At 35.0% G+C, this 25,567-nt stretch overlaps 1 protein-coding gene across 16 annotated transcripts in view; it reads left to right on the forward strand.

The window, feature by feature from the left end:
- SKAP2 (src kinase associated phosphoprotein 2) overlaps nt 1–25,567 on the forward strand; it is a 432,987-nt gene that overhangs the window by 327,937 nt on the left and 79,483 nt on the right. For 13 of the 16 annotated variants that reach the window (XM_078342524.1, XM_078342522.1, XM_078342525.1 and 10 more), the window contains 2 exons: nt 21,865–21,942; nt 22,941–23,024. The exons of the other annotated variants lie outside the window; for them this stretch is intronic. In XM_078342524.1, the coding sequence (XP_078198650.1) occupies nt 21,865–21,942; nt 22,941–23,024 (162 nt within the window). The remainder of the gene's footprint in view (nt 1–21,864; nt 21,943–22,940; nt 23,025–25,567) is intronic. 16 annotated transcript variants of the gene reach the window in all.

Below are 25,567 nucleotides of genomic sequence, written 5' to 3' on the forward strand. Positions count from 1 at the left end.
ACAAAAAGATTTCAATATGAATAAATATATAGTTTGTATAATAGATGTATAGATTTTTTTTTTAATTTTAAATTTAAATTTAAATTCTTTTAGACACAGGGTCTCACTCTGTCACCCAAGCTAGAGTGCAGTGGTGCATTCACAACTCACAGCAGCCTTGACCTCTTAGGCTCAAGCAATCCTCCTACCTCAGCCTCCCAAGTAGCTGCAATAGATGTTTTTTTTTTTTTAAAAAAAAGCTATGAATAAATTGAACTTTGCAGTATCATAATTTAAATGTACCAGGGAAATGTCACTGTTTCAAGATAGTATGAAATAGCATTGGTGACTGTGGCCTGTAAGTTATTTTTATGGTTCAAAAGAGTTTTGAAATTTATTTTTCTTAGCAGCTAGCAAACTTCTCTACTTATCTATGTTATACACATTCTTGATATGGAAAGATCACCCCTTTATATGCATACACACACACGCGCGCGCGCGTGTGCACACTGGAGACAAAGTCTCACTGTGTTGCCCTGGCTGGGGTTCAATGGCACAATCTCAGCTCACTGCAACCTCTGCCTCCTGGGTTCAAGCAATTCTTGTGCCTTGGCCTCCCAAAGTGCTAGGATTATAGGCATGAGCCACCATGCTTGGCCTCACCTATAATATTGAACTAATATTGAACTAGTATTGCTGTCTTTTTATTCACTCTGTGCCTCAGCTTCCTTCAGTAAAGCTAATTAGAGCCAGTTGTCTGGTAGGATTTGGTGATGTGTATAATTCTCCTTATAGCAAATTCCACTGATAAGCAAATTCTTTTGTATAATATCTGAACAAGTCATTAAATTGTAAGATTGCATTTTAAAAATATACAACATACTGTATATCTATGCATTACATTGGAGATGTCAGCCTAAATTTTTAAATATTAGCTATGATTTTAAAGCTGTTATTCACTTTTAACATTACAAATGAATTTATTTCTAAATAAGGTTAAAATTATTAGATTTTTAAATTGCAGCATTGGCTTTTAGTTATTTTGAAGACTGTGTTGCATTAAAATGTAACTTGATATGGAACAGGGAATATTGCTACAAATAATTGAATTAGAAAGAAAACTGGAAATCCTTTCCTCTCTGGTTTTTGTTTTCTCTCCCCTCCTCTTTGCGACTGATTTTTTTAAAAGACCAGTTCTATTTTCCCTGTTCTACTCTCTCCCATTTTATTCCTTCATTACTGTAGACTATCTTCTGCCCATACTACCTTTTCCCGGATATTTCAACAAGATCGCTATATCCTCTTAATTTCTGTATTCAGTGAACAATTTCCAGTAGTTCTCTTTATTGGCCTTTCTGAAACAACTTATACAATTGACTGTTGATTCATTTCTCTTCTAAAATTCTGTACACTTTCGGCTTCTGGTCAGACAGTTCTCTCCTGATCCTTTCATATTGTTCCTTTATGGCCTTCCTGTGTCCTCCTCTTTCTCTTAAGGAAGAATGAAAACTGTAAGATGTAATCGTTTGGTTGATATTCCACCTAAATTTGACTCAACTACAGTAGCCTCCCCTTATGTGAGGTTTTGCTTCTATGGTTTTAGTTACCCACAGTCAACCAGGGTCTGAAAATAGGTGAATTATAGTATAATAACATATTTGAGAGAGACCACATTCATTTAACTTTTATTATAGTATTTCATTATTAATATAATTGTTTTATTTTATTATTAATTATTCTTTTGCTGTGCCTAATTTATAACTCATACCTTATCACAGGTGTATTTGTATAGGAAAAAACACAGTATATGTAGGGTTCAGTACTATCTCTAGTTTCAGGCATCCACTGGGGGTCTTGGAATGTATTTCCCATTGATAGAGAAGGGAACATGACTATAACTAGAAGTGGTATATATAAAGTAGTTTTGTTGTCTTTATAAAAAAATCAATTTCATCTAAAAAATTAATTTCATTTACTGTCTTGGGTTAGGAAATAATTTATTTCTAGGCCTAATTTTTACTATTACTTTGACGTGAATTTGCATTTTGTTTTCTTTCAAGTAGTTTCAGTTAGTTTAAACTTTCAACTAGTTTGAATTCCAAAGATTCATGGACTGTTTGAATTGAAATAACTCTGTTAAGGAAATTTATCTTGGATCTTGAAGTACAATTTAATGTAATTCCTAAAAAGGAATCTGTCATATCATCTAATTGTTAGGGATGATTAGACTTTTTATTTTGTATCTTTAAAATATGTTTCTTTTAGCACAGAGCACTTTACTTACAGTGTTGCTAATCACTTTTTAGTATGGAAATGCATCTTTTTTTTTCCACTCAAAGTTTTGTTTTAAGCATTAAGATGCTTTTTTTGACATTTTCTTCAAATGTAGAACTTTGAAGTATCTGAGTACTGTCACTTTTACTTCACAAATAGGAATTCTCCAAATGGTTCTCTACAAATGGGCCTCTTTTCTTGGCCAGAAATCTTGTACTTACCTTTATTTTAAAGATGGATAATAGGACTTGCTTTATGAATAAGCATTCTACAATCATTAACAAGAGTTGTTCAAACCAAAAATAGGCATATATTTCCCAAGGAGGGTAAACTCGATAAATCAGATGACTGGAGTTGGGTAGGATAGTGGTGAGCCTGTTTGTAAACTTTGGGTTTCTGAATGTTAATTTTAAGCTTCTTTTTTAAAAGGCCAGTGTTTGTAGAGCTTATCCTGTCAGCAATATCCTGTGTCAATTGTCAGGTCATGTTTAGCATGTGGAGATGTATTAATCTGCCATAGCTAGCACTGTAAGAGGCTGGGATAAAGAGAGGGCTCAAGCAGATGAAGAGGGATTAACTGTGTGGATTGAGCAAACTCCTCAATCACTGAACCAGTGATTTTACAAAGGATTAGCTGCTGCTTTTACAAATATTGATTACTGATTTGCTACTCAGAATGGAGATGACATAATTTGTGTGGTTGCTGTGTAGTGCGCTATGTGAAGTGCACATCATTCATATTAATGGATTTGTCATAGGCATTATAGAAACTGACAGATTGATTATAGCAGCAGTTCCTTGAGCTGTTATGGTTAAGGTTGTGTCAACATATCTATTAAAACTTCAGTATTTTAGAAGTTTATAGTATAGCCATAAAATTCATTTGGAATACCAGTTATTGCCTGGCACAGTTATTTTTATGCATATTATTACATCAGTTGGAAGACATTTAAGTTGATTTAGAGCAAAAATACATTATTGTGTTATTTTTGTAACATCAACAAATTTAGATTCATTTTGGAAAATTTGTCAGAAATGCTAGCTTTCTAAACAAAACATGTCTAGTTCATGCGGACATCCAACAATTCATTTGTATTTTTCCCAGATCAGGAATTGTTTTGAAGTGTTTGGCTATGTTTCTAAAAGCACATGGAGACTTTTAGAAAATGTAGGAATATCTGGCTAATTAAAAGTTAATGACTATTTTGTTTTTATCGAAGTAACTTTTTATTACTCTAAAAATTAGTAGCAAGAATTAGAATTATCTGTATCAGAGAAAATATGTTTAATTCTTTTAAGAAATCATTTGTCTTGCAAATGTTTTCTTTATGTCACAACAGGAAAGCTTTTCAGAGAGTTGAGTTGTATCTTAAAGGGTAAGCTGGTAAGCTGGAAGCTTTCTAGGCAATGAAAGTGGTGAGGAGTGGGTAAGTGGAGAAAGGTGAGGGAATAGCACATTTCAGGCAGAGTGAAAACTAGTGTGGGTACATAATACTTGGCCTGTTTAAAAAATAGCCAGGTGTATGAACATTCTCAAAGTAGTACCTTCACATGTGTTGAGAAAATTGTTTTCAGATTGTATCATTGTACTATAAAACTATACTTGTATTGATTAAATTTTCTAGATTAATGGGTAGCATTTTTCTGGCTACAATTTTAATATATAAATTGATTTAAATGACTTAAAAGCCTATTTTTTGTTTTTTATTTTAAATATTATGTAAAATTTTTATTGTGTAATACATGCTTATAATAAAGTTGTTTCCCCTCTCCAAAAGAAAAATTAAAACATTCCCTACACTCCCTAGAAGTAAGAACTATTAACAGTTCTATGTGCTCCAGACTTTTTTCCTGAGTTGTAAGAATATATATGTGCTGGAAAAAACATGGAACAGATATTTCTTAAATTTAAAAAAATGGTATAGCATGCCGGGTGCAGTGGCTTACGCCTATAATTCCAGAACTTTGGGAGGCCAAGGCGGGAGGATCACGAGGTCAGTCAGGAGATCGAGATCATCCTGGCTAACATGGTGAACCCCATCTCAACTAAAAATATAAAAAATTAGTCAAGCGTGGTGGCACGCACCTGTAGTCCCAGCTCTTCGGGAGGCTGAGGCAGGAGAAATGCTTGAACCCAGGAGGTGGAGGTTGCAGTGAGCTGAGGTCGCACAACCTGCACTCTAGCCTGGGCAACAGAGTGAGACTCCATCTAAAAAAAAAAATAGTATATCACTATGTATATTATTATACCTGTGTTTTTCAACCAACTGTCATGGACATCTTTCTTCATTAGTATATATCTTTCCATATTAATACACACAGATCTATAGCATTATTTAGAATGTCTTCATAATATTCCTCTTAGTGAGCATTTTCTATCTTTCTGCTTTCACAAATGGTGTATCAGTGAATATTCTGGTTTATACACCATTACGTACCAGCACTTTAATTTGCAGGATAGATTCTTAGGAGTAAATTATCAGGGTATTGTCATTCTCATCCACAAAGCTGTATTAAGCTACACTCCCCAAAAGAGGGCGTGTAGAGATGAGAGTACCATCTCTTCTTGCCCTCCTGTTTGATATTCTTAATCTTTGCAGTTTTTGCTAGTCCTGTAAGTTAATTAGTAGTAAACTATTTTCATTTGTTTTATTTTTTAGTCAGGTTTATTCAGCAAAATTTAACAACCACTTCCTGTGTTCCAGGCCCTAGGGATATAGCAGTGAACAACACAGTTGTGGTCTCTGGGCTGATGGAACTTACATTCTAATAGAGGTGGGGGGAGCTGGGGAAAGACTATGAATCAATAAACAGTCATCTCTTTTCATGTTTCTTAACCTTTGTACTTATTCCATGAATTGCTTGGTTCATATCCTTTACCTGATTTTCTATTGACCTGTTCATTTTTTCTTATTAATTTGCAGTTCATTATCTATTGTGACATCCATGTAAATGTTTTCTCCTATAAATACACCTTGTCATCATTTGACACGTTAATGACCGTACCAGTTCTTACCCATGTATGGAGTTATAGTAGTACACCTGACTTCTTTGGTTGTTGAGAAATAATTGGACTAAGTCTTAAATTTCCGTAATTCAGCATCCTCTGAAGAATTCATAAAAATTATTTTTGTATTTTTAAAAGTACATTAGAACTGTGAGTCTGGCGTGACACTTGAATTTTAAGTCATTTTTTTGTATTTTGAATAGGTCATCGCATATTTCATGTATTTATGAGCAAACTACAGATTGAGAGTTCAGACCATTTTATTGCCTTACCCTCCTCTGAGGTAACTGTCAGTGCCTTACAGGGCAAGTGAGGGAGCACTGAACTGCTCTTGATGTGATGTTCAAGTGTGGCCGAACAGCACTGGTTGTTTACATGAAGTGATATCAGTTGTTGTGTGTTGTTAGCAATCAATTTGTTGTGCTAAGTATTCCATGAGTTTCTTTTACAGACTCTTAATTTTGACATTTCTAATTTGAACTAAATAGTTAAAATTTCTTAGTGAAATTGTTCTGGTAATGACAACGCTTAATTGGGAGAAAAGGAGACCATTGCTGTGTCAGCTCTGGCAGACCCTGCAGTGAGATAGCCCACACAGTGAACGTATTACTTAATTGCCTTTTGAAGTCTTGCTTATAGTAAATATCAGTTTCTATATTTGTCAGGTTTTTTTTTTCTCTTGCCCAGCCTGGAGTTCAACGGAGTGATCTTGGCTCACTGCAACCTCTGCCTTCCGAGTTCAAGCAATTCTCCCATCTCAGCCTCCAGAGTAGCTGGGATTACAGGCGCATGCCACCATGCCCTACTAATTTTTATATTTTTAGTGGAGATGCGGTTTCACCATATTGACCAGGCTGGTTTCAAACTCCTGACCTCAAGTGATCCACCCGCTTTAGCCTCCCAAAGTGTTGGGATTACAGGTGTGAGCCACTGCACCTGGCTACTTTTTTTAAAATAGGCTAAAATCACATAGCTAAATGGGCACTTTTAATATTATATGTTCTGTCCCAATTTTCTTCCTTTTTATTATGTTTCTTCATGTTGATGGTTACAAAGTTTAGAACTGAATGGGAGTGTGATTGGGAAAGTGGATACTAAAGTAGAAAATAAATATAAGTATGACCTCTTTGTTCTTCATTTCTTATGGCTATCTTACCTCTCATTCTTCTCCTTCCTCATTGGTTCCTTGAATCTCTTTATTAGTGGGGAATAGCAACTGATCATGAGCTTCTCAAAGGCAAGGACTGTAGCTCTGTACCTCTTGCTTCATCACAGTGCCTGGCACATACTGGGTGCTCAGTAACTGCCTGATGAATGAACAAACACATGCAGGTAACTGACTGCTTAATACTGTTTTTTATTGCGAGTCTCTCTCTTTCTCGAGACTACTGTGAAAGGTGTATTAAATGTTTACCAAATTATTTTAATGACCCCAAAGTTAGGTTGTTATAAATAAAAATCATTATCTGCATTATCATTTATATTTCTGACATTTTTGTTCTGTTTTCAGTGTTGTGCTGGTTGCAGAACTATGTTTTATCTATGTATTGATTTTTTAAATTTTGCAGTGAACATTGGCTTAGAGAATGTTTTACAAATTCTATATGCAAAACAAGGTTTTAAAATATACCATTCTGAGCTATATAGATGAATTTGTTTAAAATTATACTTCTACATTTGAAAGAAGTACCCTTGGTGATTTCCATGCATACTCAAGTTTCAGCCTATGATCCCCTTGCTCAAATTCTAGTGAAAAAGACATACTTACAACAATTATTTTAGCCCGATATTGTAAATACCACATGAATGCCTATGTCTGCCTTTCTGGCCAGTCTCACAAATGGCTGCTAAAGTTACTCCCCTTTGAAACTAAGGATCAGGAAAAGGATTAAGCATGTGGTATGCTTTTATTTCCAGAGTAAGAAGAAAAACTGCTACACATGAACTGTTCTAATATTGAACTTTTAGTACGAATTCTAGTAATTTACTCAGTTATATAGATAACAATGCTTTATAATCCTTTCAGTTAGCCAGGTGTACATAAGGTTACCAGTTCATACTGAAGAGTACACTCAGTCATTTTATCATTTTCAGTAACGTTGTTCTGTGGACATTTTGTGGCTACAAAAGTGAGCATATGCTTAAAATTTTTACAGGCTAGAATTGTCCTGGCACTGAGTTAGAACTTTATAGGTCAGTTGCTGATTTGTTTTTGTGTTAAGATGATCTTCATTCATCATTTAACTTTGTAAATTGATAAATAAGTGTATTAATTTCACCCCCAGCCTGACCGCTTCTTTAAGGATATGGCTCTTGACTTAAGCAGCAACAAAAAAGAGTTGTGTTAGCTTCTTGCAGAGAATGGAGCTCTTTCTTGAGATTTAATATTTACCAGAAGTCTAATCAAGGCAAACAGGATTTTGGAATGATTGTCTGAAAATTGTGCAGGGTTTCTGTTCTTATATATATTCCATGATCTTTTCCTTAAGTGTAACAAAGCTGTTTGGGAACTAGCTGTATACTTGCGTCTCCTAGTTTTGTACTCTTTTTTTAATTGCATTTTAGGTTTTGGGGTACATGTGAATAACAAGCAAGATTGTTACACAGTTACACACATGGCAGTGTGATTTGCTGCCTTCCTCCCCTTCACCTATATCTGCCATTTCTCCCCATGCTATCTCTCCTCAACTCCACACCCCCCGCTGTCCCTCCCCTATTTCCCCCCAACAGATCCCCGTGTGTGATGCTCCCCTCCCTGTGTCCATGTGTTCTCATTGTTCAACACCTGCCTATGAGTGGGAACATGTGGTGTTTGATTTTCTGTTCTTGTGTCAGTTTGCTGAGAATGAAGGTTTCCAGGTTCATCCATTTTCCTACAAAGGACACAAACTCATCATTTTCGATTGCTGCATAATATTCCATGGTGTATGTGCCACATTGTCCCAATCCAGTCTATCATCAATGGGCATTTGGGTTGGTTCCGGGTCTTTGCTATTGTAAACTGTGCTGCCATGAACATTCGTGTACATGTGTCCTTATAGTAGAACAATTTATAATCCTTTGGATATATACTCAGTAATGGGATTGCTGGGTCAAATGGAATTTTTATTTCTAGGTCCTTGAGGGATCGCCACACTGTCTTCCACAATGGTTGAACTAATTTACACTCCCCCCAACAGTGTAAAAGTGTTCCTATTTCTCTACATCCTCTCCAGCATCTGTTGTCTCCAGATTTTTTAATGATCGCCATTCTAACTGGCGTGAGATGGTATTTCAGTGTAGTTTTGATTTGCATTTCTCTAATGACCAGTGATGATGAGCATTTTTTCATATGTTTGTTGGCCTCATGTATGTCTTCTTTTGTGAAGTGTCTGTTCATATCCTTTGCCCACTTTTGAATGGGCTTGTTTTTTTCTTGTAAATCTGTTTGAGTTCTTTGTAAATTCTGTATATCAGCCCTTTGTCAGATGGGTAAACTGCAAAAATTTTTTCCCATTCTGTTGGTTGCCGATTCACTCTAATGACTGTTTCTTTTGCTGTGCAGAAGCTGTGGAGTTTGATTAGGTCTCATTTGCCTATTTTGGCTTTTGTTGCCAATGTTTTTGGTGTTTTGGTCATGAAGTCCTTGCCTACTCCTATGTCCTAAATGGTTTTGTCTAGGTTTTCTTCTGGGTTTTTATGGTGTTAGGTCTCATGTTTAAGTCTTTAATTTAATTTTAGTGTAAGGTGTCAGGAAGGGGTCCAGTTTCTGCTTTCTGCACATGGCTAGCCAGTTTTCCCAATACCATTTATTAAACAGGGAATCCTTTCCCCATTGCTTGTTTTTGTCAGGTTTGTCAAAAATTGGATAGTTGTAGATGTGTTGTGTTGCCTCGAGGCCTCTGTGCTGTTCCATTGGTCTATATCTCTGTTTTGATACCAGTACCATTCTCTTTTGATTTCCGTAGCCTTGTAGTATAGTTTGAAGTCCAGTAGTGTGATGCCTCCTGCTTTGTTCTTTTGCTTAGAATTGACGTGGCTATGCAGGCTCTCTTTTGGTTCCATATGAAGTTTCAGGTGGTGGTTTTTTCCAGTTCTTTGAAGAAGGTCATTGGTAGCTTCATGGGGATAGCGTTGAATCTGTAAATTACTTTGGGCAGTATGGCCATTTTCACAATACCGATTCTTCCTAACCATGAACATGGACTGTTTCTCCATCTGTTTGTGTCCTATCTTATTTCGTTGAGCAGTGGTTTGTAGTTCTCCTTGAAGAGGTCCTTTACATTCCTTGTTAGTTGTATTCCTAGGTATTTTATTCTCTTTGTAGCAATTGTGAATGGCAGTTCGTTCTTGATTTGGCTCTCTTTAAGTCTGTTATTGGTGTATAGGAATGCTTGTGATTTTGGCACATTGATTTTGTATCCTGAGACTTTGCTAAAGTTGCTTATATACACAATCATGTCGTTTTGTACTCTTTAGAATTGCTTTTACTGAATTTCACTTTGTCATTAGGCTTTTGGCTCAATATGAATGATGTTATACAAAACAGACCTATGAAATTTTTATATACTGTAAAAATGTTATTGAGGACATTGAGAACAGATGGGATAAATTTCTTTATATTTCAGTACCAGGAGCCAGAAATAGTTGTGTTTTCTTCCCTGAACAATGATCTGTATTTGTCTTGTGGACAATGACTCATATACTTTATTGCATTTTTTGCTTCATGTTGGTTGTTATAAAGCTTATAACTGAATTTTTGGCCCACTCGTCACAAGTGCAAATGACTTTGTAGTTCCAAGTTGTTTTCTGATCCACTCTGACTTCTAATCTTGCCTTGATTTGAAAAAAAAAATTGAAATAGTGACACAGAAAAGTTATGAGAATAACACAAAGAGTTCCCGTATACTTTTCACCCCAATTCCCCTAACATTAGCATTTTTCTATATGGGTATTAGCTTTGTCACTCCCCTCCTCCCGCTTCTTACCCTTCCCTTCTTTTCCGTCTTCCATCTTCCCCCTCCCTCTCACCCTCTGTGTATACACACTGATAGCTTCTGTTTGCTTTTAATTTGCCTCACCAAGTGTATCTGTACAAATGCCTGTGAAATGCTTTTTGAGGGGAGGAGGCAGTATATATTACTAAATTAACAACAATAATCAATAAGAATGTATGAATTTCATATCTATATTGAAAAAAGAAAGTTATAAAAAAATCTCTTAGGTGGAAGGAAAACAAATTGTGTGTGTGTGTCTATAAGAGAGAGGGGAGAAAGATTACCTACAGATATATTTTAAGAAGATGCTTATAATTCCTTAAACCAAGGTAGGTACTTTGAATTACAGAAGAGGGGAAGTGCCAAAACTTTGATTTAAATAAAAAAATTAGATAGTTTCCTTCTTAAATAGAAACAGGTATACTATTTATGAATACTAAAGCATGAAGAATGTTTTGGATTGTATTTGCTTTAGTAATCAAGCTCAATTTAGTATATCAAATAATCAGAGTAGGACTGTGAAATAAAGTGAGAGCCTTAATTTAGCAATTTGCTTTCTATTAAAATAATAACAGTCATAAAATAATTTCATATGTGATATCAAACTATGCATTTGTCACTTATTATTTTTCTTATTTATTTATTAATATTAACCACCCCTCAATAATAAGGTTATTTTGAGAGATGGGAAAAGAATGACAATTGTTTATGTACCTATTCTTTTTCCTAAGACAAACAAAAATGTAAGTTTTATTATACTGTACAATGTAGAAGACATTATAACTCTGGATATTCCTATTTCAGACACTTAAGATATAATCTTATATTATTAGTGACCCTCAACTTTTTGCGTAAAGAATAGGAAAAATAAATTAATAAATGAATTTAAAGAATATTACAAATTATTAAAATGTTACTTATAATCTGAAAATAATTTTAAAAATTTATACCTCAAAATACACAACATAAACCTGTTGCAAAAATAAGTAAATTAATGAAAGAACTGTCCTATGGCCTATGTAAAAATAAAGCATAGTTTAATGGAAAGAAGCTAAAGAATTCAATTTAAATTATACTCATTTCTTATTTCTATGCAGTTTGCTAGAGGAATCTGTGTACAAAAGGAGCCTCCTTTTCCTTCCATAAACATTATTTTTCCCATTACTAATTTGTTCCATGTTTGTGTATATGTGTTTCTAAACCAAAATGGAAATATTTCAAAAATACATTTTTAAGAAGCAAAATTGAGCCAAAATCTTACAAATGAAACAACAGCCCAATTTCAAATGTATGGTATATTAGCTGGGTGCAGTGGCTCATGCCTGTGATTCTAGCACTTGGGGAGGCTGAGGTCAGGAGTTTGAGACCAGCCTGGCCAACATGGTAAAACCCCATCTCTACTAAAAATAAAAAATGAGCTCGGTGTGGTGGCACATGCCTGTAATCCAGCTACTTGGGAGGCTGAGGCAGGAGAATCATTGAACTCGGGTGTAGGGGGGTCAGGGGGCAGAGGTTGCAGTGAGCCAAGATTGCACCACTGTACTCCAACCTGGGCGAAAGAGACTCCATCTTAAAAAAAAAAGTATGGTATATTAAAATATTTCATATTACACTTAGGGAACTAAGGGAACTAATATTAAATAATAGTGATTGCTTTAATGCCATAGAAAAGTAATGCAATGATGTTGTCTGACTCGGTTTCTACAGATGGCATTCATTTATTCCATCATCAGTGGAACACAGCATTTCAGAAAATTGGCTTTTGGGCAGGTAGATGTAAGGTCCTGGCTCCACTTATTGTGTGTGACCTTGATTTCTGATTGGTAATACAGAATTAGTAATACTTACCTCTTAGGGTTCTATGATGATGAAATGTGATGATGACTGGTATCATCTTTACCTAACTCATGGTAAAGGCTCAATAAATGTTAACTGTTGCAGTGCTGATATTTGTAATCATGCCACTGATAGTGCACTTAAAAAATATTTAAGCTTATAGTGTAGAGATAATAGAAACAGTTGTGTTTGATACAGAGATAGCGTAGGTAAGGAAGAAAGAAGTAGGACCTATTATTATTATTATTATTATTATTTGAGGCAGGGTCTCACTCTGTTACCCAGGCTGGAGTACAGTGGTACTATTATATGCAGCCTTGAACTCCTGGGCTCAAATGATCCTCCTGCCTTTCGCGTAGCTAGGATTACACATGTGAGTCACCATGCTTGGCTAATTAATACATTTTTTATAGAGATGGGGTGTTACTGTGTTATCCAGACTGTCTCAAACACCTGGCCTCAGGTGATCCTTCTGCTTCAGCCTCCCAGAGTGCTAGAATTACAGGTGTGAATCACTGCCCACAGCTGAGGACCTATTATTGATATTATTTGTTTTTTTTTTATTTGAGATAGAGTCTCACTCTGTAGCCTAGGCTGAAGTTCAGTGGATCTCGGCTCACTGCAACCTCGGACTGACTCCCAGGTCCCTGTTCAAGCAATTCTCCTACCTCAGCCTCCCAAGTAGCTGGGATTACAGGCACAAGCCACCATGCCCAGCTAATTTTTGTATTTTTTAGTAGAGATGGGGTTTCACCATATTGGCCAGTCTGGTCTTGAACCCCTGACCTCATGATCTGCCTGCCTCAGCCTCCCAAAGTGCTGGGATTACAGGCGTGAGCCACCCACGCTCGGCCTACTGTTTAAATTTTATACATAAATTGTGTGACTTTTCTTTTCAAATGCCTTCAACAAATTTTCATTGAAGCTGAGTTTATGTTTTCTAGTTTTCTACTTGGGGTAATATTTAGGAAAGAGCCTGGCCCATAATATAGACTAGTAAAATATTGTTTAATATATGAGTTAAGAGCATTCCTTTTCATTTATGCTAATCTTTACTACACATAATGCCGTCAAATATTTGTTCATGCATCAGATTTGCTTTTGGCCAAATATCTATAATTCATGTTTTCTTTCTAGTGGTTTATATTTTTATCTTTCTTTTTTTATTGTGTATGGAACAATGGACTTGTGGCAAATTTGAGTTGCCTTTTAAAAATAGTAGTAGTAATAAGAGGTAACATTTCTTAAGTGCTTTCCTACTGAATCCCCACAGTAACTCTCCATAGTATGCCGTCCTATTACCAACATTAAAAGATTTGAAAACTAAAACTTAATGAAAGTGAGTAACTTGCCAACCTGCAATCTGAATACAAACCCAGGGTTTTGAACATGGTTCTAAAATGCAGTATCACTTTGGGGGCACCTTTATTGTGGTAAAGAGATGCATTAAATTAAAACCCAGTTCATAATTATATATGTTTAATTTTATAATATTTAGATTCTGTGATCATTTTGATATATTTAAAATTACATTTTTAACTTAAGGAGAAATGTATTCCATTTTAAGCTTGCATCTCATTTTCTCAAAGTGTATATTATAGACTTTTTAAACAGACTATTATTTTTCTGAATCCAATGCTTTACTTGCTGCAGAGCAGATGACCACAATATAGGCAGATAAATAATAGCTGAGGAGTTACTTTATGTGGAAGGTAAAATTTGATTTAAATTCTTTATGTGGAATCTAAAGATCTATTATTTAAAAGTAGCCTTTGCCAAAAATATGAAAACACAGAGGTGGTCTGTATTTTAAATATATAAACTAGTAGTCTTCTCTCTAAAGTAAAATTTTTCATAGTTAACCTTATTTTTAAATGATTGATTCAGTATATCGATATGCTATCTTCCCTGGAAATAATGGAGAGATTCTTATAAGGTTTTCCACAAATCAATAACTCTAGAATTTTTAGATAAAAACCATATTTAAAAATAATATAAGGAGCAAGTTTAATATATTTTAACAATGTGAAAACTGGTGGTTTATCGTTAGACCAACGAACTAGAAATCTTAAAGAGATTTTTTTTTAACATCTACTTTTATGAGAAAGGGACAGCAGTTCTATATTAAAGATTTATCTAAAGAAGCAATCTTCAGATATGAAATAAGATAGTTCAGCTTCTGGTCATATACATAAGTGTATGTTAAAGTAAAAAAGGCAGTTTTAAATGAATGGAGAAGGATAATTGGACTCTGTGTCATATAATTCACATATGCTATTGATCTGTGACTTTTTGAACATTATTTTAATGGATGTTGGTGAACACAATTGATTTCAGGTTTCTTTTCATTATTCTGGAGTCTTGCCATTAGAATTTCTCACATTGTGGTAGATTTCTATAAAAATTAGTAGCAGCAAGAAAGAAAGGAAGGAAAAAAGGAAAGGAAAGGAGAAAAGAGAGGAGGGGGAGAGGAAAGAAGAAGGGGAGAAAGGAGAGGGAAAGGGGAAGGGAAGAAGGGAGGAAAAGGAAGGAGAGAGGAAGAAAAGGGAGGAGGAGGAGAGGAGAGGAGGAAGGAAGAGATATAAAATAGACCCATTGAAGGCATAGTGGAATTTGCCACTCCAACTCCTTTAGAGTTAATAAAGGCAAACTTGAATTATCCTCATGGTTATTCTGTTTTTGCTTGGTAGCCATCAAAATGACTGGCCACTTTACAGAGGAGGCAGGAGATTAGCAGATGGTAAACCCTTGAGCTGTAACCTCTGCTTTTACCCCAGTGTAGTCACCTGGGCTGTTGTATCAGTTTTTAAAGCCTTTTCCCCAAGGCATAATAACCCTCCTGAGAGTTTTGTGGTTCTACTAATTCGGAGTTGACCATCTTTATGTCAAAGCATGGTGTGAGATTTTTTTTGTTTCAGTTTTTCTTTAAAGATGTAATCATGATGGGCTTAGAGATCACCAGTACTAGTATATTCATTGGTGAATCCCTTCTGAAAAAAGTAATAGTGCTACGATGAGAAAACAAGCTTTTTGAAAAGACTATGCTAAAACATAATTTGTCCTCTTTTAGAGTTATGGCAGTGGTTATTATTTGAGATGCCTGTTGAATATTTACTGTTTTCTTTTTGCTACTAAAAATACTGATAAATTTAAAATTCAAAATTTCCCACGTGGAGGGGAGAATTATTCAAATATGAAAAATATTTATATATTTCTTTCAGGCCAAGGTTCTAGATGGATATGAAACCTTTTAAATGGCATAAAATAGTTTTATGTGAGACATAAAAGAAATTACCAGTTCTACAAAAAATATGTTGTGAGCAATTTCCACATTGATGTCACTGAAACTTCAATCCACCTTGGACCTTGACCATTTGCTACTGAAAGTACAAGAAAAATATTAGTGTGGATATATTTCATGAAGTCCTAGAATTGGGAGGGCTTTGGAGATTATTGAACCTAATTTTTTTCAGATTTTAAAAGAAGAAATTGAGTCCACAGAGGCTAAGTGATTGTTTAAAAAAAAAACAATGTATAAAACTGGGATTTCATTACAGACTTTAACCTCTGTTATGGATTTTGAAGTCAGTATCAATGTAAAGCTGAGCTGCAGGCTATGTGCTACACCACAAAAAATTTTTATTTAATATTTATATCCAAGTTAAGTGTAGCTTTCTCTTCTTTGTTGGTGCATAGTATTCTTATTTTGTTTTGGTTCTTTGTTTACTTTGCAGATGTGCTAGTGAATTTTTATACTTAAAAGCGATTAGAATAAGAAACAAAGTGTCTGCATCCCTGCATTTTTGTAAATATTATATAATTTCTAGAAACAGGGAAAATAGCATCTAAGTTTATGTGTGCTATTAAAGTGAAATTTAACTGCACTTGTGGAATGATGAATTCTGAGCCAGTCACAGCCCTAGGAACTGAGGCTTATTTATGGACTTTTTCTTAAAGTTAAGTACTGAATGTACCCTTCAGCCAAGAATTTCAGTAGGATAGTGGACATCAACTGGAAGGATAGTGGAAGCAAAACAGAAAGCATTTCTCTACCGTTGTACAAAATTACAGTGCATTGGGGTTGTATTGGTATTATGACATACTGGCACCTGAAAATGTACTTGCATTCTCTTTACCACTTCTTAAGAAAAATGAACTAGAATTGGAGAAGCTAATTTAGATGATAAAATAACCACTGGTGGATAGATGAAAGTATCACCAGCATGAAATAACATTTTTGGAGAACTGAAGCCTAATATATGTTTTAAATATAAAGCAATCATTAAGTGGGTAAATACTTTTTTAAACAAATGGGTCTATTGGCAAGGCATGGTGGCTCATGCCTGTAATACCAGCACTTTGGGAGGCCAAGGCAGGCATATCACTTGAACCCAGTAGTTTGAGATCAGCCTGGGCAACATGGTGAAACTTTGTCTTTACAAAAAATGCAAAAATTAGTCAAGCATGTTGGTATGCACCTGTGATCCCAGCTATTCAGGAGGCCGAGGTGGGAGGATCGCTTGAGCCCAGAAGGCAGAGGTTGCAGTAAGAAAATTGTGCCACTGCACTCCAGCCTGGGCTGCATTTTTGGAAGTTTACTACATGAGTTTAGAAGAGACAAAAGGAAGCACTATCTACCCCCAGGAGGTGGCCAGTTTATGGAGGTCAGTATCACAACTATTAGGTGAAATGAAGAATTTTAAAAGGCTTAGATAAACTTGTAAATGCTTTATATGAGTTGACAGGAAAAAAGATATGAGTGTATGGTCAAGAAGAAATTTATTTTTTACCTTTTGCAGTTCAGGGAATGCAGTCACATCATGTGGCGACACAGAATATTATGACTAAATGGACTAGCATCTTGACTCAGAGTGAAAATTCTTAACGAACAATAACAATCTTCTTAAAAGTATCTTTCCTTTCTTTTCCAATGTAAGGGAAAAGGAAACTTCAGTTGCATATTGGTGGTAGGAAAAATTACACTAGTTGAAAGCTTAGTGTTCATGTTGAAAACTATATAAATGCCAACTAAAAAAGGGAAAATTGAAGGCAGCAAAAGGTGAAACTCAGAAACCCAGTCGTAATTTTGCATAAAGTCGAGATTAAAGAAGAGTGAACATATTAGGGCAATGAAGCCAATAATATGATTTATTTATGATAAAATAGTAAAAATAAGGCTTTGGATTCCTTAGAAGTCTAGCATTTATATACTGATCACCAAAGTTGTGTTTCAAACATTAAAAATAATGAAAACATCTCTATTTTGAAAATTCTCTGAATCATTGCACTTTGGTAGTGATATCTCATGCTGTCTTAGAATAATTAATGCATTTAAAGAGGTGTCAGACTGGGATATAGTGTGTGTGTGTGTGTGTGTGTGTGTGTGTGTGTGTGTGTGTGTGTATCAGGGAGTAGTCTATTAGGAGACACATCAATGTTAGGGAAGACCCAGTAACAGTGTGTTGAGGTACCCAATACTGGACAAAATTGTGAATTAACATTTGTTCATTTAGATTTGAGAAAAGAGGTATAAAAAAGGAAGGACCATTAGACCTCTCTTTCTTCTCAACTCTAGCTCTTTCTCTCCCCCAACTCTCTCCCTCACTCTCATTCCCTCGCCTACTCAAGGGACTTGTAAGCTGTTCTAGACCTTGTCTTCTGAGTGAAGCTTCTGTGGTCTAGACACATTTTTTTTCCTACTTTTCTTTGTCCTACATACAGTTAATGCAATTGTCTACCCTGTTAATGCCAAGACTGACTTTAGACCTGACCAACATAACACCTGAAATTTGCCTAAATGATACCTCCTACCATAGAGTTCATATTTTTCTCTAAAATTAAAATATTATTTTTCATTTTGAAATAATTTTTAATTGTTAAAACCTTTTAAAATATAAAACATTTCTTAAGGATATTACAGTCATTTAAGCATTCTAGTGTTTTTCATCCTATATTCAAGAAAAAAAAGACAGTTTAATAAAATCATCAAGAGTGGGTAATATCTTAGTTTTAAGGTAATTTGTTTTTTGTTTGCTTGTTTGTTTAAGATGGAGTTTCGCTCTTGTTACCCAGGCTGGAGTGCAATGGCGTGATCTCGGCTCACCGCACCCTCTGCCTCCTGGGTTCAAGAAATTCTCCTGCCTCAGCCTGCTGAGTAGCTGGGACTACAGGTGCTTGCCACCATGCCCAGCTAATTTTTGTATTTTTAGTAGAGACGGGGTTTCACCTTGTTGACCAGGATGGTCTTGATCTCTTGACTTTGTGATCCACCCGCCTTGGCCTCCCAAAGTGCTGGGATTATAGGGGTGAGCCACTGTGCCCGGCCATAATTTGTTATTTTTATACTTTGTATCTTTTCCCTGCTTTTTAAATTCTAGTATCCATATCTGAAGTTTGCTGTATTATGTCTACTATATACAATTTGTTTTTAAGGCAAAAGCTTTAAGACACATTCTAGAATTCCTGAATTATCTTTTAGAAACAGTTAGCTTATGAATAAAATATCAACCTAACTATAGGGAAGTTTGGATTTCACTATTGTCTTCTTTTCTGAATTGCTGGGAATATAGGTACTTGATACTTGTTTATTTGAATTCATTGTGACCTTGTTACCACTTTGAATGCTTCAGATTCTCGAATTGCACATTGAAAGAAAACCCATTCCTTGCTTAGTTGCCCTTGTACGGTGTCGATTTTAAGTCTAATATTTTGAGCTGCTTTAGAAAAGTAGGATTATCATGTAAGACATACATAAACATTTTATAAAAAGAAAACTAGTATTTCTCAGTATGTACCTTACTTCCTCGGGTACTGAATGTTTGTGGCCACTTAAGCAACGCCATGTAATAAATTCCTGTAGCACAGTCTGATCCCTAAAGTATGGGTTAATTTTTTTTCTCCCCTTAGGATATAATTTTTTTTCATTAACCACTTTCACTTGAGTAAAAAGAAATCTTTTAACTGCTTTAGCAGTAGCTACAATGCTTAACTTGTATAGTTGCTGAATCATGCTTTTTCCTTTCTTTCTGATTAACTTTCTCTGAGCAACATTGTCTTATATTTACATTAGCATCCATTCATTTGAACTAATAGTTACAGTTATAGTAACATATAACAATATTTAACTGTAATAGTTAAGAAAAGCTAACATTTACTGAATGCTTACTGTGTGCTAAAGGACTAAGACCCACGGCAAAACTCTTTTTTAGGACAAGGTTTGAATTTTAATAGTGAAGCTGAGAATATGATTGTGAATTCACCGGAATGTTGTATAATTGGCTGTGTTGCATAGTGAGATAATGTAATTTAGTGTATGGCAAACATGTGACAGCTCTTTGTTGTTGCCTGCCAGATAGGCTTCCATTAGCCTTAATTTCCTTTTCTTCATGTATCATTATGCCTGTATTTTTATAGTCTTAATTGTTTATACCAATCTGAATCTTCCTAAATGATGACATAGCATTAATCATTGTAGGTATAGTGATATCAGGTCTAAATTATGTGAGAATTCATGTTTTTTTTAAAAGGAAATTATGACTTTTTTATATCTTATAACACATTTTCCATTCCTACCATCAAAAAGTATTGTCCATATGCTCATGGTTCTGTACAAACCAAACACCTTTTGTGTTTTAAAGAATTCACATGGCTATTAAGCAAATCCTGGATACTGGACAAATAGCAATAAAGGTTTAGAAAAATGAAATTTCAGTTAAAAAAAACCTTACTGCCCCCCTCCACAGGGATGAAATCAAAGCATGAATTTAGAATTCAGAATAAGTATTGCTTTTGACATCAAATTTTATTGTGATGTATCAGGTGGAAATTTTACCAACATTTTTCTTAAAGCAAAAAACTCAGGCTATGTGTATATTGAATGCTAGTAAATTCTAATTTCCCTTCTCCTTCTCCCCCACTTCCTCTTCCCTCTCCCTGCTTCCCATCTCTCTCTCTCCTTCTTTTTGATCAGTAACGTTTTAGAGTTGAAAGCTATGCTAAGGGTACCCATTTCTTTTCAGAATAATTTAACTTTTCTTCTTAAGATTTTGTGAGCATCCATTCTGTATGTAAAGAGCATTTATTATGCCCAATGGAAGTGAGAGAGTTGTGGGACTACCCCTTAATAAGACCAAATCATACCACAATTATCCACCTTAGTTTAGTGGTTGATCAGGACTTGTTTACATAGATTACATAGGAGCTGAAATTAGTACTCTTAATTTTAAGCTTTATTTCTTAAGAAAAAATATTTATGACTTTATAGCTACTGTGATCCCCATGATATTAAAAAAAAAAGCTGGTAAAATTCTGTGATTAGTTTGTATATAATAAACTTCCTATCAAACCCATTCTGTTTTTTTAATTTTTAATTTTTGTGGGTACATAGTAGGCATATTATGGGGTACATTAGATATCTGATACAGGTATACAATGCATAATAATCATATGAGGTGATTATAAATGAGGTATCTTCAAGCACTTATTCTTTCTTTGTGTTACAAATAATCAAATTATATTTGTTTATTTATTTATTTATTTATTTAGATACAGGGTCTCACTCTATTACCCAAGCTGCAGTGTGGTGGCACGATCATGGCTCACTGCAGCCTTGAACTCTTAGGTGATCCTCCCACCTCAGGCCCACTTCCCCCTATCTCAACCCCCCTCCTCCTGTGGCTGAGACTGCAGGCATGTACCACCATGCCCAGCTGATTTGTAAATTTTTTTGTAGAGATGGGGGTCTTACTGTGTTACCCAAGTTGGTGTCAAACTCCTGGGCTCAAGGGACCCTCCTTCCTTAGCCTCCAAAAGTGCTGGAATTGTAGGCATGAGCCATCACGCCCAGCCTCTTAGTTATTTTAAAATGTACAATAAATTATTGTTGACTATAGTCACTCTCTTGTACTACCAAATACTAGATCTTATTCATTCTAATTATATGTTTGTACTCAACACATTTTCTATCCTAAGCTGTACTGAAACCATTTGCACTGGATATATTCCATATAAATTTCATTTTGATTGGTTATTTTCACTTGCCAGAGTTCTAGTAAAATGCTGAGGATAACTATTATATTTTTAATGAAGTTTATAAAAATATTGAACACTTGTAAAATTGAGTAACCTATCATCCATGACTGTGAATATACAATTTCTAATCAACCTAACTTTAGCTTGATTTAAAATTTTTTTTAGGGATCCAGCATTTGTTTATAATAGTTTATCAGATCTATCTAGTTTAAAACTCTTAAATTACCTAGAAAAACCTAAAGCATACTCACTCAGTGGAATGTCTGGAAGGTTTCTCTGTGAATACAAACAGAATATTTGCTATGGCCTCAGAAAAACATTTAGCATTTGATTCTAGGGGAAAAGCATTTTATGTTTTACTTGGTAGGAATAGGGATTATGCAGGTAAGAGTCAATATACATTGAAATTCTTAAAGAATTAATCCAATATAAATATAAAGAAGGTATGATTTATTTGAAATTCTTAACCTCTCTTTCAGGGATTTATTACATTTATTTACAATAGTTTCTTGGTCCTGTATTTTGGGAGGATATATTAAGATATAGGAGTACACAACTTTTTTTTTTTTTTTTTTTTACTTTTGAGACTTATGGGAGGAATAGAGGGGATTAATCTATGGAATAGATCTGAAACAAGGCTAATAGACTTAGATTTAAACAATTTCAGTATTTAAAAGCACACTGAATCTAATGAGATCTGGCACTTGCTTTTTCTGAAATGGATTACCCACTGCTTTTTTTTCTTTCCCCCACTTCTCACAGGAGCCCAGTTTCCTCCAATTGCAGCACAGGACCTTCCTTTTGTTCTAAAGGCTGGCTACCTTGAAAAACGCAGAAAAGGTAAACTTAAGGTTCTAATGAAAAAAATCTAAAAATCCTTTCGTCCTTAGGATAGAGCATGTTTGTAGTATACATGTGGAGGCAATGTTCTTTTTAGGTTATTGAAGAGTTTTAAGACTGTAAGAAAATCTGGATGACATAATCCAGACCACAATATAGTTGTTAGCTTTAAATAAATTTTAATTAGAAACAATAGGTCATGTTTTCAGTTGTCAACCTTGATTATTTGTAAATTATTCAGGAGCCGTTTCCTGCCTCTTAAAGGAAGGCTATAGGCCACGACTGTATTCTTAAGCATGGGATTTCTCACCAGTATCTCACTGGGCTCAGCAGCAGGTTCTCCTATGTCTGACCTGGCATGTACCATGGTTCAGATCAAGCCTGGCATCTTGTCTGCCATTGTCTATTATTCATTTCAGTGTTCCTCTCCATCGGTTATGATAATTGGGAGTTGACCATATGGTCTCACTCTTTCAACACCAATATTTAATGGAAATGAAATATGGAGGTGGTGTTACAATATGAGAAATGAAAAGCAAACAGTCTTTTCATTACCATTCTGCTTATCTCTCTGGTAGTCCCTTTGGGCCTTTCTATTTATATATCATTTTGCTTTTCTTACCTTTCTTAGCTGAATTCTAAAACTGGAAGAGATAACAGAAATAATCTAGGTTAGCTCCCCCACTTCTTTTTATAACAGATGAGAAACTGAGACCCAGATGGATCAATTATCTCAAGATTGCTTAGTCAGATGCCTCTTTTGCTGTCCCTGTCAGAAAACTTTGTTAGCCATGCTGTTGCTCCCGTAAGTATGGCAGCCCCATAGCTACTTTACTTTATTTGCTCTAGCTTGTTGGTTTGTTGTTGTTTTGTTTCCTGGAAAAGAAGATACAAATTAGTCATAGAATGTTAGAGCTCAAAGGAAGCTTTGAAATCATATGAACTAACTTTTTCTGTTACAGTAAGGAAATGGCCTTACATTTCCCTCTTTATTGCAGATCACAGCTTTCTGGGATTTGAATGGCAGAAACGGTGGTGTGCTCTCAGTAAAACAGTATTCTATTATTATGGAAGTGATAAAGGTAGTGTTGGTGTTCAATTATGTTAACTACTATTGTGTAAGAATTTTTTTGGCCATCCCTTCCTTCTCTTTTGGGTACAGAGTAACTGAAGGTGACCAGATAAATAATAACTGAGAATTTTAACAATTATAATCTTACTAATTTGATTCATTTAATTATTTGACAAATGCTCCAAATACCAGAATGCCCTCACAGCTAAAACAATTGTGTTGTATTGAATTAGAAAAGAGAGTAAAATAACTTTAATCTTCGTAGCCTTTTACCTTAGGAAGTATTTACTATCCAGCCTACAGTTGTAGAATATCTGGGTTAAGAACATAGGGTTGTGAGAGTTTCAATGGCAGAAAAATAGATTATTTTCCTTAAATATTTTAAATGAAAATTAGATAAAATTAAATATGCACAGCCCCTTTCTTAACTCCCTTTGCAGATTGAAGGAATAACAGCAAACATGTATATAGAATTTACTATGTACTGGGCACTGTTCTAAGCACTTTGTTTAAGTACATTAGCTATATTAACTTGTTTAGCTCACAACAACTCTGTAAGTACTGTTATTGGCACCATTAATTTTACTTTTAAGAAAACAGAACAGAGAGGTTAAATGACTTGTTCAAGGTCACAGAGTTAGAAAATGGCATATCTAGGAATGTTTTTTCCTTTGTTTTTAGTGACAGAGTGTTCCCTTGGTGCCTAGACTGGAGATCAGTGGCTATTCACAGGTGCAGTCATCACACCCTACAGCCTCAAACTCCTGCGCTCAAGTGATCTGCCTGTGTCAGTCTCCCAGGTAGCTGGGAATACAGGTGCTGCACCCAGCTCATATTTGAGATTTTAACCTAGGGAGTATGGTTAGAGTCCATGTTCTTAACCACTATTGTCACTACATTAATTTAGAAATAATAAGATATATTTTGTAACTTCATTGTTAATAAAGATCTCAGTCCCAGTTCACATAAACTTATTATTTGAACAAATGAAGCCACACAATAATGAAATGCAAAGATTGTAAGCTTTCTAAGTTGTTTTTTATTCTAGAGAAAACAGGCTAGGAGTTGAGTATTATAAAGTAAAGGTCATATCGAAATAATGTTAATTTCCAGAAAGGACACTTTAAGGAGAAAAAGACAAAAGTATCACTAAATGTAAGCTTTCTTATGGAATTCTTATCAGTGTTGTTTGGAAAATGTTTTATTTGACTTTACTTATACTTTTTAGAGGTTTTTTCCTCTGTTCTAAAAACTTACAGTAAGATTGTCATATTTCAGATAAGTCTGAAATACTACCTAATGCTAGAAGTTGTTCTTACCTTTTGGCTAGTGAGATTAACTAATTAATTTAGTAGCTAGTTTGCATTCCATCACTAACTTACAGTATGTTCAAATGTACTAATCGCATCAGTGAAGTGTAAACTGTGTAAACAGCTATAAACAAGCATCTTTCTTCTGCTAAGCATCAGTAGTGAAGTAGGTCAGAAAATTTAGAGTCCAAATTCAGTTACAATTATCATAGATTATAGAAATAGTGTTGTATGATACTGTAAATTTTGATCAAGATATTATCTTTCCACAAAATATCCTTTTTCACCATACCAGGGGAGGAGGTTTCAAATCCTTGTGACTTTGATTCAGATAGGCTTCTCATTTCTAATTTCTTTAAGAATCAATGAATACTAATGTCAGTGTTTCCTCCATTTCTAGTCCTGACTGGCATATAATAATGGTTAGGCCAAAGATTAGCAAGAGTTTTCCCAAAACCCAAAGCATGCTAATATTTACTTCAAACACTGATATAATGTATTCAATGAAAACATTTTAATTAAATTATTTGGATATTAGTTACATTCCTTTTTTTTCTTTTTTAGAGATGAGGGCTCCTCACTCTGTCACCCAAGTTGGGTGCAGTGGTGCCCTGGTAGCTCACTGCAGCCTTGAATTCTTGGGTTCATTTTTATTCTTATTTGATGAGATCTAATGGTAGTAACATTCTTTGTAATTTGCATTTTAACTACTTTGTGATCCATTTAGCCCTTTGTCTTTTCTGTTACTGGAAAGGAATCTCAATCGAGACCCCAAGAGAGGGTTCTTGTATCTCGTGCAAGAAATAATTTGAGGTGAATCCATAGAGCAAGTGAAAGCAAGTTTATTAAGAAAGTAAAAAAAGAATGGCTACTCCATAGGCAGAGCAGCAGCAAAGGCTGCTCAGCTGTTTATACTTATTGTTACTTTTGATTATTTGTTAAACAAGGAGTGGATTATTCATGAGTTTTCCTGAAAAGGGGTGGGAAGTTCTCAGAACTGAGGGTTTCTCCCCTTTTTAAACCATATATGGTAATTTCCTGTTGTTGCCATCGCATTTGTAAACTATCATGGCACTGGAGGGAATGTCTTTTAGCATACGAATACATTATAATTAGCATATAATGAGCAATTCGGATAACCAAAGATCACTTTCATTGCCATCTTGGTTTTGGTGGGTTTTGAACAGCTGCTTTACTGCATCCTTTTATCAGCAAGGTCTTGTGCCAACCTCCTATCTCATTC

Source organism: Callithrix jacchus, chromosome 11 (assembly GCF_049354715.1).
Source record: "Callithrix jacchus isolate 240 chromosome 11, calJac240_pri, whole genome shotgun sequence".
In the NCBI taxonomy this organism is placed as follows: Eukaryota; Metazoa; Chordata; class Mammalia; order Primates; family Cebidae; genus Callithrix; species Callithrix jacchus.